At 40.6% G+C, this 12620-nt stretch overlaps 1 protein-coding gene across 2 annotated transcripts in view; it reads right to left on the reverse strand.

The window, feature by feature from the left end:
- EVC2 (EvC ciliary complex subunit 2) overlaps window positions 1–12620 on the reverse strand; it is a 146579-nt gene that overhangs the window by 72403 nt on the left and 61556 nt on the right. For both annotated transcript variants that reach the window (XM_030800954.1, XM_030800953.1), the window contains exon 10: window positions 882–1206. In XM_030800954.1, the coding sequence (XP_030656814.1) occupies window positions 882–1206 (325 nt within the window). The remainder of the gene's footprint in view (window positions 1–881; window positions 1207–12620) is intronic.

Genomic DNA, 12620 nt, shown 5'->3' on the forward strand with positions numbered 1-12620 from the left:
GTGAGTCCAGGTTTTTCTGACTGTAGAGCCTGTGCTGGAGAGAACTGTAACGTAACAGGCTATATAGTCCAGAGGGGGACACATGGACTCTGACATCACAATTTTCTGTGAACCATGCCCTCTACAGACGTGCTCTGCTATGTATGAAGCCTTTCTTCTCTACCCATGAATTCTACAGCAATGTGAACATACCTCTATTATAACATGACTGAATAATGTCTCATTTTTTATGTGTACTGATTTTTTTATAAGATTATGAACTTCTTGAATGGAAGAACCATGTCTCATTGTTCCCTATACCTTCACTGCCTAGCCCAGTGCCTGAGAGACAGTAAGTAATCAACACATTTTTGCTAAATGAATTCTGGATAGATGGATGGCGGATGAATGATAATGGCCAGATAGGTGGATGGGTAGATGGATGGAAGCATGGGTGAATGAGTAAATGGATGAGTGGATGGGTAGATGGCTAGATGGGGAATGAGTGGATGGGTAAATGGATGGGTGATGGGTGGCATGGATGGGAGAGTGAATGGATAAATGAGTAGGTGGATGAACAGACAGATGGATGTGTAGATGGACAGATGGGTGAATGAGAGGGTGGATGAATGGACAGGTGCACAGATGATTGGATGAGTGGGTGGATGGATAGTAGGTGAATGGGTGGATGGATAGATGATGATGGATGGATGGTGGGAATGGCTGGATGAATGAATGGAAGGATGAATAGATGAATGGGTGGATGGTTGGATGGATGATGGGTGGATGGATGATGGGTAGATGGATGGAGGAGGCAAATGGACAGATGAGTGGGTAGATGGATAAATGACAAATCCCTGAGAGAAAGGGAATTGAACGCCTTCCTTTCAGACCTGTCTTACCCTCTCACTAGCACGTTTCAGCAACTCTTCTGCTTCCTCCATTGCCATCATCTCTCTCTGGTACTGGTTTTCCATCTTCTTTCTTGTTTCCAGGTCACATTCAGCTGTCAATGCCACCATCTTCCGATCGTACTCCTCTTGTATTTCATTTTCCAGCAACAGAAACTGCTTTTTGAAAACAGCACTCATTTTTCTCTCTACTTGGGGTGAGAGGTGGCCACTGCTGGTAAGATTTTTCAGTAGAAGGGCAATGACATCCTTGCTGATTTGTGTTCGACAAACCTCCAGATCTGCATCTGCCCGATTCAGGGTTGCAATCTCCAACCTAGGAAACACAAAAATCAAAAGAATTCCATTACATGAAATTGCAACAGAAACCAAAGGTCTTTCAAAGCTCTGAGGTTTTAAATTATGTGCAGGTAAGGGCTTTTTTCATCTTCCTTTTCTTCCTTTCTCCGCTCACTTCTGCTTCATCCAGTTATTGAAGGCCACTAAGCTGACTCTTACTTAGTAAATTTGTAAGGTACCACATGATGTACAAAAAGGAATATAATCAATATAAGACGTTTTTGTCAACAAGTAACAAGTCAACAACAACAAGGAAACCAAGGGAAAAATGGACAGCTAATATATTTGGAGGATTTAAAAATAAAGTTTATTTTACTTTTCTTCCCATTAAAAATTAATTTATGGACATGACTAGTACATGCAATGTCATATCCTGGATGGAATCCCAGAGCAAAAAAAAGGACATTAGATTAAAAACTACGAAAATCTGAATAAAGCACGGACTTTGATAACAACTGATACATCACACTGTATCAACATTGATTTGTTAATTTTAACAAATGTAACAGACTAACAGAAAATGTTAATAATAGGGGAACCTGGGTGCAGGATATATGGGAATTATCTGTATTATCTTCTCAATTTTTTTGTAAATCTAAAACTGCTCTAAAAATAAAGTCTACTTGAAAATATGTATGAGGTAGTTTACAGAGTCACAGTGTTCTGAAACTTGACTGGCGGTAGTTGCAAAACTGTATATACTTCCAGTAACACATCAGACTGTACTCTTAAAATGTGTGAATTTTATGCTATGTTAATCATACCTCTACAAAGCTAAGAAAAGCTACATAAAAAAATTAATTTATGTACATGGTAAAAATACATCTGAAAACAAAGACAAATAGAAAAAGAATTCATTCACTGTGAATCCGTCATTCAATCAGAACTAATGAAGGCATTTAGTTATTTTTTTTTTTATTTTAAGTTCTGGGATACATGTGCTGAACGTGCAGGTTTGTTACACAGGTTTACATGTGCCATGGTGGTTGCTGCACCTATCAACCCGATATCTAGGTTTTAAGCTCCTCATGCATTAGCTATTTGTCTTAATGCTCTTCCTCCCCTTGCCTCTCACCCCCTGACAGGCCCTGGTGTGTGATGTTCCCCTCCCTGTGTCCATATGTTCTCATTGTTCAACTCCCACTTATGAGTGAGAACATGCAGTGTTTGGTTTTCTGTTCCTGTGTTAGTTTGCTGAGGATAAGGGTTTCCAGCTTCATCCATGTCCCTGTAAAGCATATGAACTCATTATTTTTTATGGCTGCATAGTATTCCATAGTGTACATATGCCACGTTTTCTTTATCCAGTCTATCATTGATGGGCATTTGGGTTGGTTCCAAGTCCTTGCTATTGTAAATAACGCTGCATGTCTTTATAGTAGAAGGTCATCATTCAATTAGAACTAATGAAGACATTTTGTCATATTTTCTTCCAGCCTTTTTTTCTATGCATATTTTTTCATAAATGTCCACTATTTACACAGATGCATGCAAATACAATTTTATCCTCTTTTTTCCCAATTAACATGGTTATAAGTATCTTCCAGTGGTATTTAAAAATTAAATGCTTCTTTACAAGGGTTGCAAAATATTTTATCATGTGATACACCACCATTCAATGACCATTCTTCTATTGTTGCACATTTGGATTACTTGCAAATTTCAAAATCTAAAATAATCCTGAAGTAAATTACTTTTTACAGAGCACTTGATATTCACAATAATTTCCTCAGTACAGATTCCCATGAGAGGAACTGCTGGGCCAGATGTCAGCGACATCCATAAGTCTCCTGGCACATCCAGACAAACTGCTTTCCAGAAGAGACCCCCAGCCATACATCAGGATCCTCACACTTAGCCCCACCCTCCACCATGTCAAACATCTTTGATAATTTGATTTGGTATATGATTGTAAGAATACAAGGATTTTAAGAAAACTATTATAAAACTTGCAAGGGCTTAAGTATATGACTTCCACATTAACCGGGTTCAAAACTCGTCAATATTGACCAATCTTGTTTTCTCTACTGCCTTTAATGTTTGAGCAATTTAAAGCAAATATCAGATCTGTCATTTTACCCATAAACACCTCACTGAGCATCTTTAACTGTCAAGGAGTTATACGTAGACAGACCGATCAACAGACAGATGTGTGTATGTCTATCTAACAAGTAACTTGTCTACATGAATACGTACATGCATATCTACTTTACCTAACCTGGTTGCTAAAGGGTGGTAAAATATACTACCCCAAAATGTGGTGTTCTGGCATACTATTTTCAGTTAAAGACACCTCAAAAGACAAACAAACTAGCAAGTATCAGATCACTCTGAGCTTCAACCTGTTTCTTAAAAGCAAAGGTATAAAACTCCCCCGTGAAGGATGCCATCCCTATATTGGAAGGAAAGCAACATTCTTATCATCAAGCATGAAAAGTTGAGACCAAGACAGTTCTATAAAAATAGACCTGGTTAAAATAATTCTTATCCTTCTTTAGCCTCACCATGTAATTTAGTTGTTTTTTTCACAACATGCTGTTCTTTGTCCAACTCAGCATATTACCATTCACCTCTAACCGCATCTTTGGGTCTTCATTTCCTTATGTGGGCTCCAGTGTCATGTCAAACTTATATTAAATTTGCATGTTGTTTTCCTGTTAATCTATCTCATGTCAATTTAATTCTCGGGCCCAGCTGGAGCCCCTAAGAGGGCAGAGGTAGAGTGTGACTACCTACACTGTCATTAGTATATATAAAATATTGAAAACAGGCCGGATGCAGTGGCTCACACCTGTAATCCCAGCACTTTGGGAGGCCAAGGTGGGTGGATCACTTGAGGCCAGGAGTTTGAGACCAGCCTGGCCAACATGGTGAAACCTCGTCTCCACTAAAACTACAAAAATTAGCCGGGTGCGGTGGCAGGCGCCTGTAACCCCAGCTACTCAGGTGGCTGAGGCAGAGGTTGCAGTGGGCCAAGATTGCACCACAGCACTCCAGCCTGGGTAACAGGGCGAGACTGTCTCAAAATAAAAAAGAATTAAAACAATCCCAATAATTAGAAATGTCTAGTTACCTGCCATTATTCAGACTACCTCAAGTGCCTCAAAATGTCTTTTTACAATTGAACATTTAATTCAAGAACCAAACAAAATCCCATAATGCCAGTTAAGTTTCCTTTATTCTAGAACATTCTGGCCTTCTATCTTTCCTTCTACAGCATTGATGTGTTAGGGAAGTCAGGCCACCATCCTGCAGAATGTCCCATGTTCTGGATTTGGCCAGTTGCTTCCATGGATGTCACCGTACCTCTCTCCATCCTCTGTATTTCCTATAAACTAACAGATCTAAGATCTTCATTCAATTCGTTTTCCTTCTTTTTTTTTGAGTGACCTTTAAAAATTGAGACAAAATATACATATATAATTTACCATCTTTTATTTTATTTTTTTAGACGGAGTTTCACTTTGTTGCCAGGCGAGAGTGCAGTGGTGCGATCTCGGCTCACTGCAACCTCCGCCTCCCAGGTTCAAGCAATTCTCCTGCCTCAGCCTCCCGAGTAGCTGGGACTACAGGCACCCGCCACCATGCCCGGCTAATTTTTGCATTTTTAGTAGAGACGGGGTTTCACCATGTTGGCCAGGATATCTCCATCTTTTGACCTTGTGATCCACCCGCCTCAGCCTCCCAAAGTGCTGGGATTACAGGTGTGAGCCACCGCGCCCGGCCACCATCTTTTCTTTAAGTGTGCAGTTCAGTGGTAATGAATATCTTTTATTTATATTCTTGTTTTCCTTCGTCTAAACCTACCCCTTTCCATGCCTGGGCTCCAGTAACCACTATTCTATTCTGTATCTTCACAAGGTCCACTTTTTTAGCTCTCTCATATGAGTGAGAACATGTAATATTTGTCTTTCTGTGACTGGCTTATTTCACCTGACATAATGACCTTTAGGTCCATCCACGTTGCTTCAAATAACAGGAATTTGTTCTTTTTTATGGTTGAAAAACATTCCATTGTGTATTTATACCTTATTTTCTTTATTCATCTGTTGATGAGCACTTAGGTTGATTTCACATTTTGGCTATTGTAAATAGTGCTGTGATAAACATGAGAATGCAGATATCTCTTTGATATGTTGATTTCCTTTCTTTTGGACATATACGCAGTAGTGGAATCGCTGGATCATATGTTAGTTCTATTTTTAATTTTTGAGGATTCCCCTACAGTGGTACTATATTCACACTGTGTGCTTCCTTTACGTCCATACTATAGGGTAAGGCCAGGGTGAATCCATAGGTTCAAGTGGTGCCAACATGATCCCTGCATTATAATATTTCCCATCGACCATGCATCTAATGATTTTAACATCCACTTCTTTTTGTTTTTTTTCTTCACTTTTAAGTTCAGGGTAAGTACAGGCAGTACAGGTAAACTTGTGTCATGGGGGTTTGTTGTACATATGATTTTGTCACACAGGTATTAAGCCTAATACCCATTAGTTATTTTTCCTGATCCTCTCCTTCCTCCCACTCTCCACCCTCTGATAGGCCCTAATGTCTATTGTTCCCCTCTATGTGTTCATGTGTTCTCATCATTTAGCTCCCACTTATAAGTGAGAATATGCGGTGTTTGGTTTTCTGTCACTGAGTTAGCTTGCTAAGGATAATGGCCTTCAGCTCCATCCAAGTTCCTGCAAAGGACATGATCTCACTCTTTTTTAATGGCTGCATAGTATTCCATGGTGTATATGTACCACATTTTCTTTATCCAGTCTGCCATTGATGGGCATGTAGGTGGATTCCATGTCTTTGCTATTGTGAATAGTGCTGCAATAAATATAAATGTGTACGGGTCTTTATGACAGAATGATTTATAGACCTTTGGGTATATACTCAGTAATGGGATTGCTGGGTTGAATGGTAGTTCTGTTTTCAGGTCTTTGAGAAATTGCCACACTGTTTTCCACAATGGTCAAACTACTTTACAGTCCCACCAACAGTGTATAAGCATCCTTTTTTCTCCACAACCTCAGCAACACTTTTTTTTTTTTAATTTTTTTTATTTTTTGAGACAGAGTCTCGCTCTTGTCAGCAAGGCTGGAGTGCAATGGTGTGATCTTGGCTCACTGCAACCTCCACCTCCTGGGTTCAAGTGATTCTCCTGAGCCTCAGCCTCCTGAGTAGCTGGGATTACAGGTGTGCGCCACCACGTCTAGCTAATTTTGTATTTTTAGTAGAGACTGGGTTTCATCATGTTGGTCAGGCTGGTCTCGAACTCCTGACCTCAAGTGATCCACCTCCTTCAGCCTCCCAAGGTGTTGGGATTACAGGCATGAGCCTCCACGCCCGGCCTATTTTTTGACTTTTTAGTAATAGCCATTCTGACTTGTGTGAGGTGGTATCTCATTGTGGTTTTGATTTGCATTTCCCTAATGATCAGTGATATTGAGCTTTTTTTCATATGTTTGTTGGCTACATGTATGTCTTCTTATGAAAAGGGTCTATTCATGTCTTTTCCACTTTTTAATGGCTTTTTTTTTCCTTGGGAGACCAAGGGAGGTGGATCAAATGAACTAAACAATCAATTGTTATCTAGATCCATGATTTCATTAGGGGTTTAAAAATGCACATTGTCTAATTCTATCATTTCTTCTGCATTTTTTAAGCTGAAATTCTTCAAAAAAGAACTTTCATCAACAATTCTGTTACTCTGAAATAAAGTTCATAGAGATTTATAATTATTTCTCTTCTATTTTATCAATTGTCTAATTAAAGGGTTGGTGTCATAATGAGTTTGGGTTTGTTTGTTTATCAGCTTGTTTTGTTATGTTTTAGCATGAGAGCAAAGGTTTATAAAACTTTTTGCAGCTTCCTGAGAATCTGAGCTTTAGTTAACTCTTACTCAGAAATCTACTAAGAGGACGAATATCAAACAGGTTACCAGGCAACATGGCTTATGGTAAAAATAATGCCAGATTGGTAAATTACACATGGATGAGAAGACTGGTAAATAAACTAAATACCTAACAGGGATGCCATACTTTGTACCTCCCTGATGAAGATGACTCTTGGAACTGGGCATATCTCTTGCGGGAACCTTGGAAGCTATGTCTGTGAGTTGTTACAAGAGATATTGCCACCTGTGGGGTAGGAATATTTTAAGCCAGAAAGATTCCTGCACCTGCTTGATATGGATTGCATCTCCCTGCACCTGACCTGTGTCACCTGGGAGGAAAATATCCCCCAAACAGTTGTGTAGGCTGTTGTGTGACCTGTGGCGAGGATACCCACAGGGGAATAATGCTGTCCTCACAGCAAGCGGTGTTGCAGCCCCTCAAACCTTCTGGGTAGATGAGGCCACGTATGTCCTGTAAGAGTCTTGTGAGTTCAAATGTTTAGCTGAACCTAGGAAGCCCCATTGCCTCTGCATAGTGTCACTATGAAATTGAAGATTTTTATATATTTGGTAGGTTTTGATCAACTGCAGTCTTTATTCTTTTTGATGCTTGAATTTTACCATCTTAGATTAAAATAGCTTCCGTCCCCTTAAGACACAACTTAGCCTAGTTTTAAACAACAGCTCATTCATTTGCTACTTTCATTTTCTCAAAAAGTGCTTATTGAACATGTGTCTATGCAACGAGTGCTTTGCAGGTTACAAAGGAAGAAAGAAACACAAGAGCTGCCTCAAGGCAGTGTGTGTATGGCTAAATGTCAAATGAACTAAACAATCAATGTTGTACAAGCTCAGAAAACAAAATCCCTTCTCTACTCTGAGACGACAGAATGGATTTCACACCTTAAACAAAGACTTACGTGGCAGGGAGGACAGTACCCCCACAAAGACATTCACAGCCTAATCCCCAGAACTGCAAACACGTTAGGCTTCATGGCAAAGGGGAATTAAGGCTACTCATCAGCTGACCTTAAGACGGAGATCAAGAACAAGGCCTTTTAAAATAGGAAAACAGGCAGAAGAGGGGTCAGAGTTGGAAAATGCCATGTGGTGAAGGAAGCCGACATAGGAGTGATGACATCAGCTTTGGAGATAGAAGAAGGGGTCCCAAGTCAGTGAATGTAGGCAGCCTCAAGAAGCCGGAAAAAGCCAGGAAGGGAACGTCCCCTAGAGCTGACATCTTTTTTTTTTTTAATTGACAAGTAACAGATGTACACATTTTCTGGGTCTATGTGATAATTTAATACATTCATTTAATGTGCAAAGATTTAATCAGGTTAATTGGAATAGCCATCACCTTAAATATTTGTCTTTTCTTTATGCTAGAAACATTAGAATTCTTCCCTTCTAGCTATTCTGAAATGTGCAATAGATTATTATAGATGATAGCCACCCCACTGATCTATCTAGAGCTGACATCTTGATTTTTACCTGGTCAGACCTGTATCAGAGTCTGACCTCCAGAACTCTATAATACATTTATATTGTGGTAAGCCACAGAGTTTGTGGTAATTTGTTACAGCTGAATAGGAAACTAACACACCTTACTTAACCGCTCCATCCATCATTCATTAATTCATTAAGTTACATGAGCAAATGTTGTGGCTGCTTGTGTTGGGAAAATGGCAGGTGCTGTACCAGGTGCTTTACTGGTGGTTTGCTGTGAAAGCACCTGCTAGCTAAGGGGCCTGGGTAAAGAACTTAGTTTCCACACCAGCACAATGAGGACCACCCTCATAGGTTGTTGTTCAGAGTTAAAGAAGAGAAGAAACAGAAGGCACACAGCACAGCCTGGCATTTTGCTGGTTCTAAATAATAACAGTCTCCTCATTCTTGGTTCTTCCCTCTCACAGAATACTGGCTGCAGAATAGAGTAGGTGCCCATAGCTCACCTTCCCAGCTGCCTGGGAAGACAGTCCCAGAGGCACTCTTCATTGTAACAGTTTTAATGTTAATCACTATGGATAATCTGTCAGAAGAGGTGATGATAAAAACTGTCAGGGTGTTCCAAAGCCACAAAAGACAAGAAAATGTCCCTCTAAATCGATTAAAATACCATGCCACTAATGAAGTCAACTCTCATCCGTTAATTTCCCAAAGGGCTGCAAGAGAGGAAAACAAATATTAAGAATTCTTCATTTCCATACAGGATCAGGTCCACTGGTGAAGAGTTAAATTTTCATTGCCCCCTATGGCATTTTGCCATTTTTAATTATTCATACAACAATGAAATACACATATTTTTCCATTCCCCTAAAAGTCCCTAATGATCCCCTGAGGCAGACAGAGACATTTTGGGTTACACATGCTGGGCTCTGACTCTCGGGCATCTTTACTACTTCAACAGCCCGGCAAAGTTAGCAGGATTCACTCACTGCTTTCCTAGGAACATTCGTTTTTTGAGTTCACAAAAATATCATCTTGTCACTGTGCTTCAAAGATGAACATATTTTCTCTGGCCAGTTTTGCCACATATACAAACTGTACAAGTGATATTCCTCTTGGAAGTGACTGGAGTTTAGAATCACGTCCAGCACACAGGAAGCACTTACTAAATGTAAGCTATTAAAACTTGCCAATGATAACATCTTTCAAGGGAAACAGTACCGCTTAAATTATCCAAAAACTGATTAATACTTTGATTAGCTACTAATGATAAAAAAAAGAGAGAAGATGACATTAATTCTTCTTTCTTCTTACTTATTCACATAAAAATTAATCCAGTTCTCACCAAATGGCAAGCAAGGTGTCAGAACAAAATTAGGATAGAATTTGATACACATGCAGCAAATGTTCTCCAGAAAGTGAAGGAGGACTCATTAATCAACATGGCGGATAATGAATTCAGAAGGAAAATGAAATCACCACCGCCATTTTTTTACAATATAAATCTGGCATCTCCAAGGTAGCAGGTATAAGCACAACAGACCCCCAAAACCAGTTCAATATGAATGAAACTGAAATTTTCCTCATCAGAAGGTAATTCCAATGGACAGATAATACTGTAAGATTCCTCTCTGGGACCGTCAATCATGTTTATAAACTGTCCATTTTCGGGCATGGACAATGGAAATTGGGGGAGAAAAACACCTCCTGAGTATATTTGCTGTCCAAATTGTAATGAGAGGTTAAATGAGCGTAAACATAGTCACCTACATGAGCAAAATACCAATAAGACTTACGACAAACCATTAAATTTCTAGTTTGGTAAAACCTAGACTGCAAGGTACAAGAGGTCAGCAGTTTGCATCTTTCCTCGCTGACAACTTTCCTCTTAAAGATTTCTATGTTTAGAAGTGGGATCGGGCCTTCCCTCTCCAGGCCTCGAGCTACTCCTTAAAGGGGGCAAATGTGCACACAGATGCCACTAACTCTTCCCTCCTGGGGTTTCCATATCACTGCCCACTCCCTACTCCACCCACTGGCCAGACTGTGACAGAAGGGTCAGCCCTGGAAGAGGCAAAAAGGAGAAGAGGGACTACTTCCCTCTGCCTCAAATCCTCCCTGTCCTTCCCATGCTTCCCTCCTAACTCCCTTTTACACATATCCTAATCAACTTTTCCTGGGTGATATTTTATTATGTTTGGAAGCATGAGCTTGGAAGTCACATTAACTTAGCTTCTAATTTCAGCTTTACCCCTCAGAAACCGCATGAGCTCAGGTGGGTTATTCATGTCTCTGAGCCTAGTTTCCCTGTTAGCTATGTGAGAATATTATCACCTACATCAAATGAACGTCACTGAGAGGATGAGTAATAGTGCCTCTTATGATCAGGCTTTGTTTTAATCGCTATGTGTGTGTGTGTGTGTATATATATATATATATATATATATAGCCATTTAATCATCACAAAAAAATCTTATAAGGTAGGTGACTAACATCTCTCTTACAGGTGAAGAAACTGAGGCATAGAAAAATTAAAATACCTTTTTCAAAGTCATATAACTATTAAATGACAGAACTGGGATTTGAACCCATGACATGTTGCTCCGGAGTCCTTGCTGTACCATCTGTCCTACTGTCTCAAAACGGCACACACAAAGCACTTAGCCCAGTCTCTGGCCCAGAACAGACACTGGAAAATGTGATTTCTCATTGTTGTTGCTGTTGTTATGTCTGTCATGTCTTTCTTGATATCATTCTTTATGGCAGAGAAAAGAAGATGCAGGGGAAACGTGATAAACACATGGATGGATGGGTGGATGGCTATATGGGTGAATGGACAGATGGGCAGATACGTGAACAGATAGATGGAAGGATGGATGAGTGGATGGGTAGACAGATGGAGGGATGGATGAATGGATGGATGGATGACAGATGAATGGATGGAGGAATGCATGGGTAGGTGAATAGATGGGTCAATAGATGGCTGGCTGGATGGAAGGAAGATTGGATGGGTAGATGAAGGATAGATGATAGATAGATGTGTGGGTGGATGGATATATAGATGGATGGACAGGTGGACAGGTGGGTGAATGGGCAAATTGATAGATGGGCAGATGGGTGGATGAGTAGATAGAAGGATGGATGGATGAATAGATGAATAAAAGAATGGGTGGGTGAAAAAGATGGGTGGATGGATGGATGGAGGGGTGGAAGGGCAGATGAGTAAATGGATGATGGATGGGTGAATGAGTAGGTGCATGGGCACATGGGTAGGTGGAAGAACAAGTGAATGGGTGGGTGGGTGAATGAATGACTGATAGGTAGGTAGGTAGAGAAATAACGTTTGAAACTCTTATTTGGAAAGGCAAAGTGTGCCCCACCTGAAGGTTAGATGACAATCATAGGAAAGAACTGTAGCATGGAAAATGTAAAGGTGGCTTTAGAAATGGAATAAACCTTGGATGTCAGCTAAGTAAGTCACCTTTCCAACCAATACCTGGGTTTTCTGAACATCTTCTCTGCCAGGCATTCCCCAGCCTCTGCTATGTGCACCCACCACAATGGGGAGCTAGCTGCCCCTCCAGGCTAACTCCCCTTATAGCGGAGCTTAGAGAAGTAGAAAGGCCTGCTTCATAATTAGCTGACATTTGTCTCCCTAAAATTTCCATCATTGTCCCAGGTTCCACTGTCTTATCCACGACAACCTTGCATATATCTGATGATTATAATCAGGTGATCACAAAATATCACCAATCCAGGCTAAACAGCCTTAAGCATCTGACACGGAGCATTGCAAGCCATGGTGGGGATTTGAGTTTTACCAGGGAACAGGGGGAAGCTGACGAAGGCTTTTCAGCACAGGTGACCCAACCGGGTTCACTGAAAAGGTGCCTCTGGCTGGTGTGTGAATGGACTGGACGGTCAGGGATGGACGTGAGTTGGTGGCAGAGGCCAAGAAAGAAATAGCAATGGCTGGGACTCAGGTGCTGGTGATGAGGTGGTAAGAGGTGGAGAGCTCCAGGAGGGAGAGGGGAGAAGTCCCAAGCAGG

Source organism: Nomascus leucogenys, chromosome 20 (genome assembly GCF_006542625.1).
Source record: "Nomascus leucogenys isolate Asia chromosome 20, Asia_NLE_v1, whole genome shotgun sequence".
NCBI lineage: Eukaryota > Metazoa > Chordata > Mammalia > Primates > Hylobatidae > Nomascus > Nomascus leucogenys.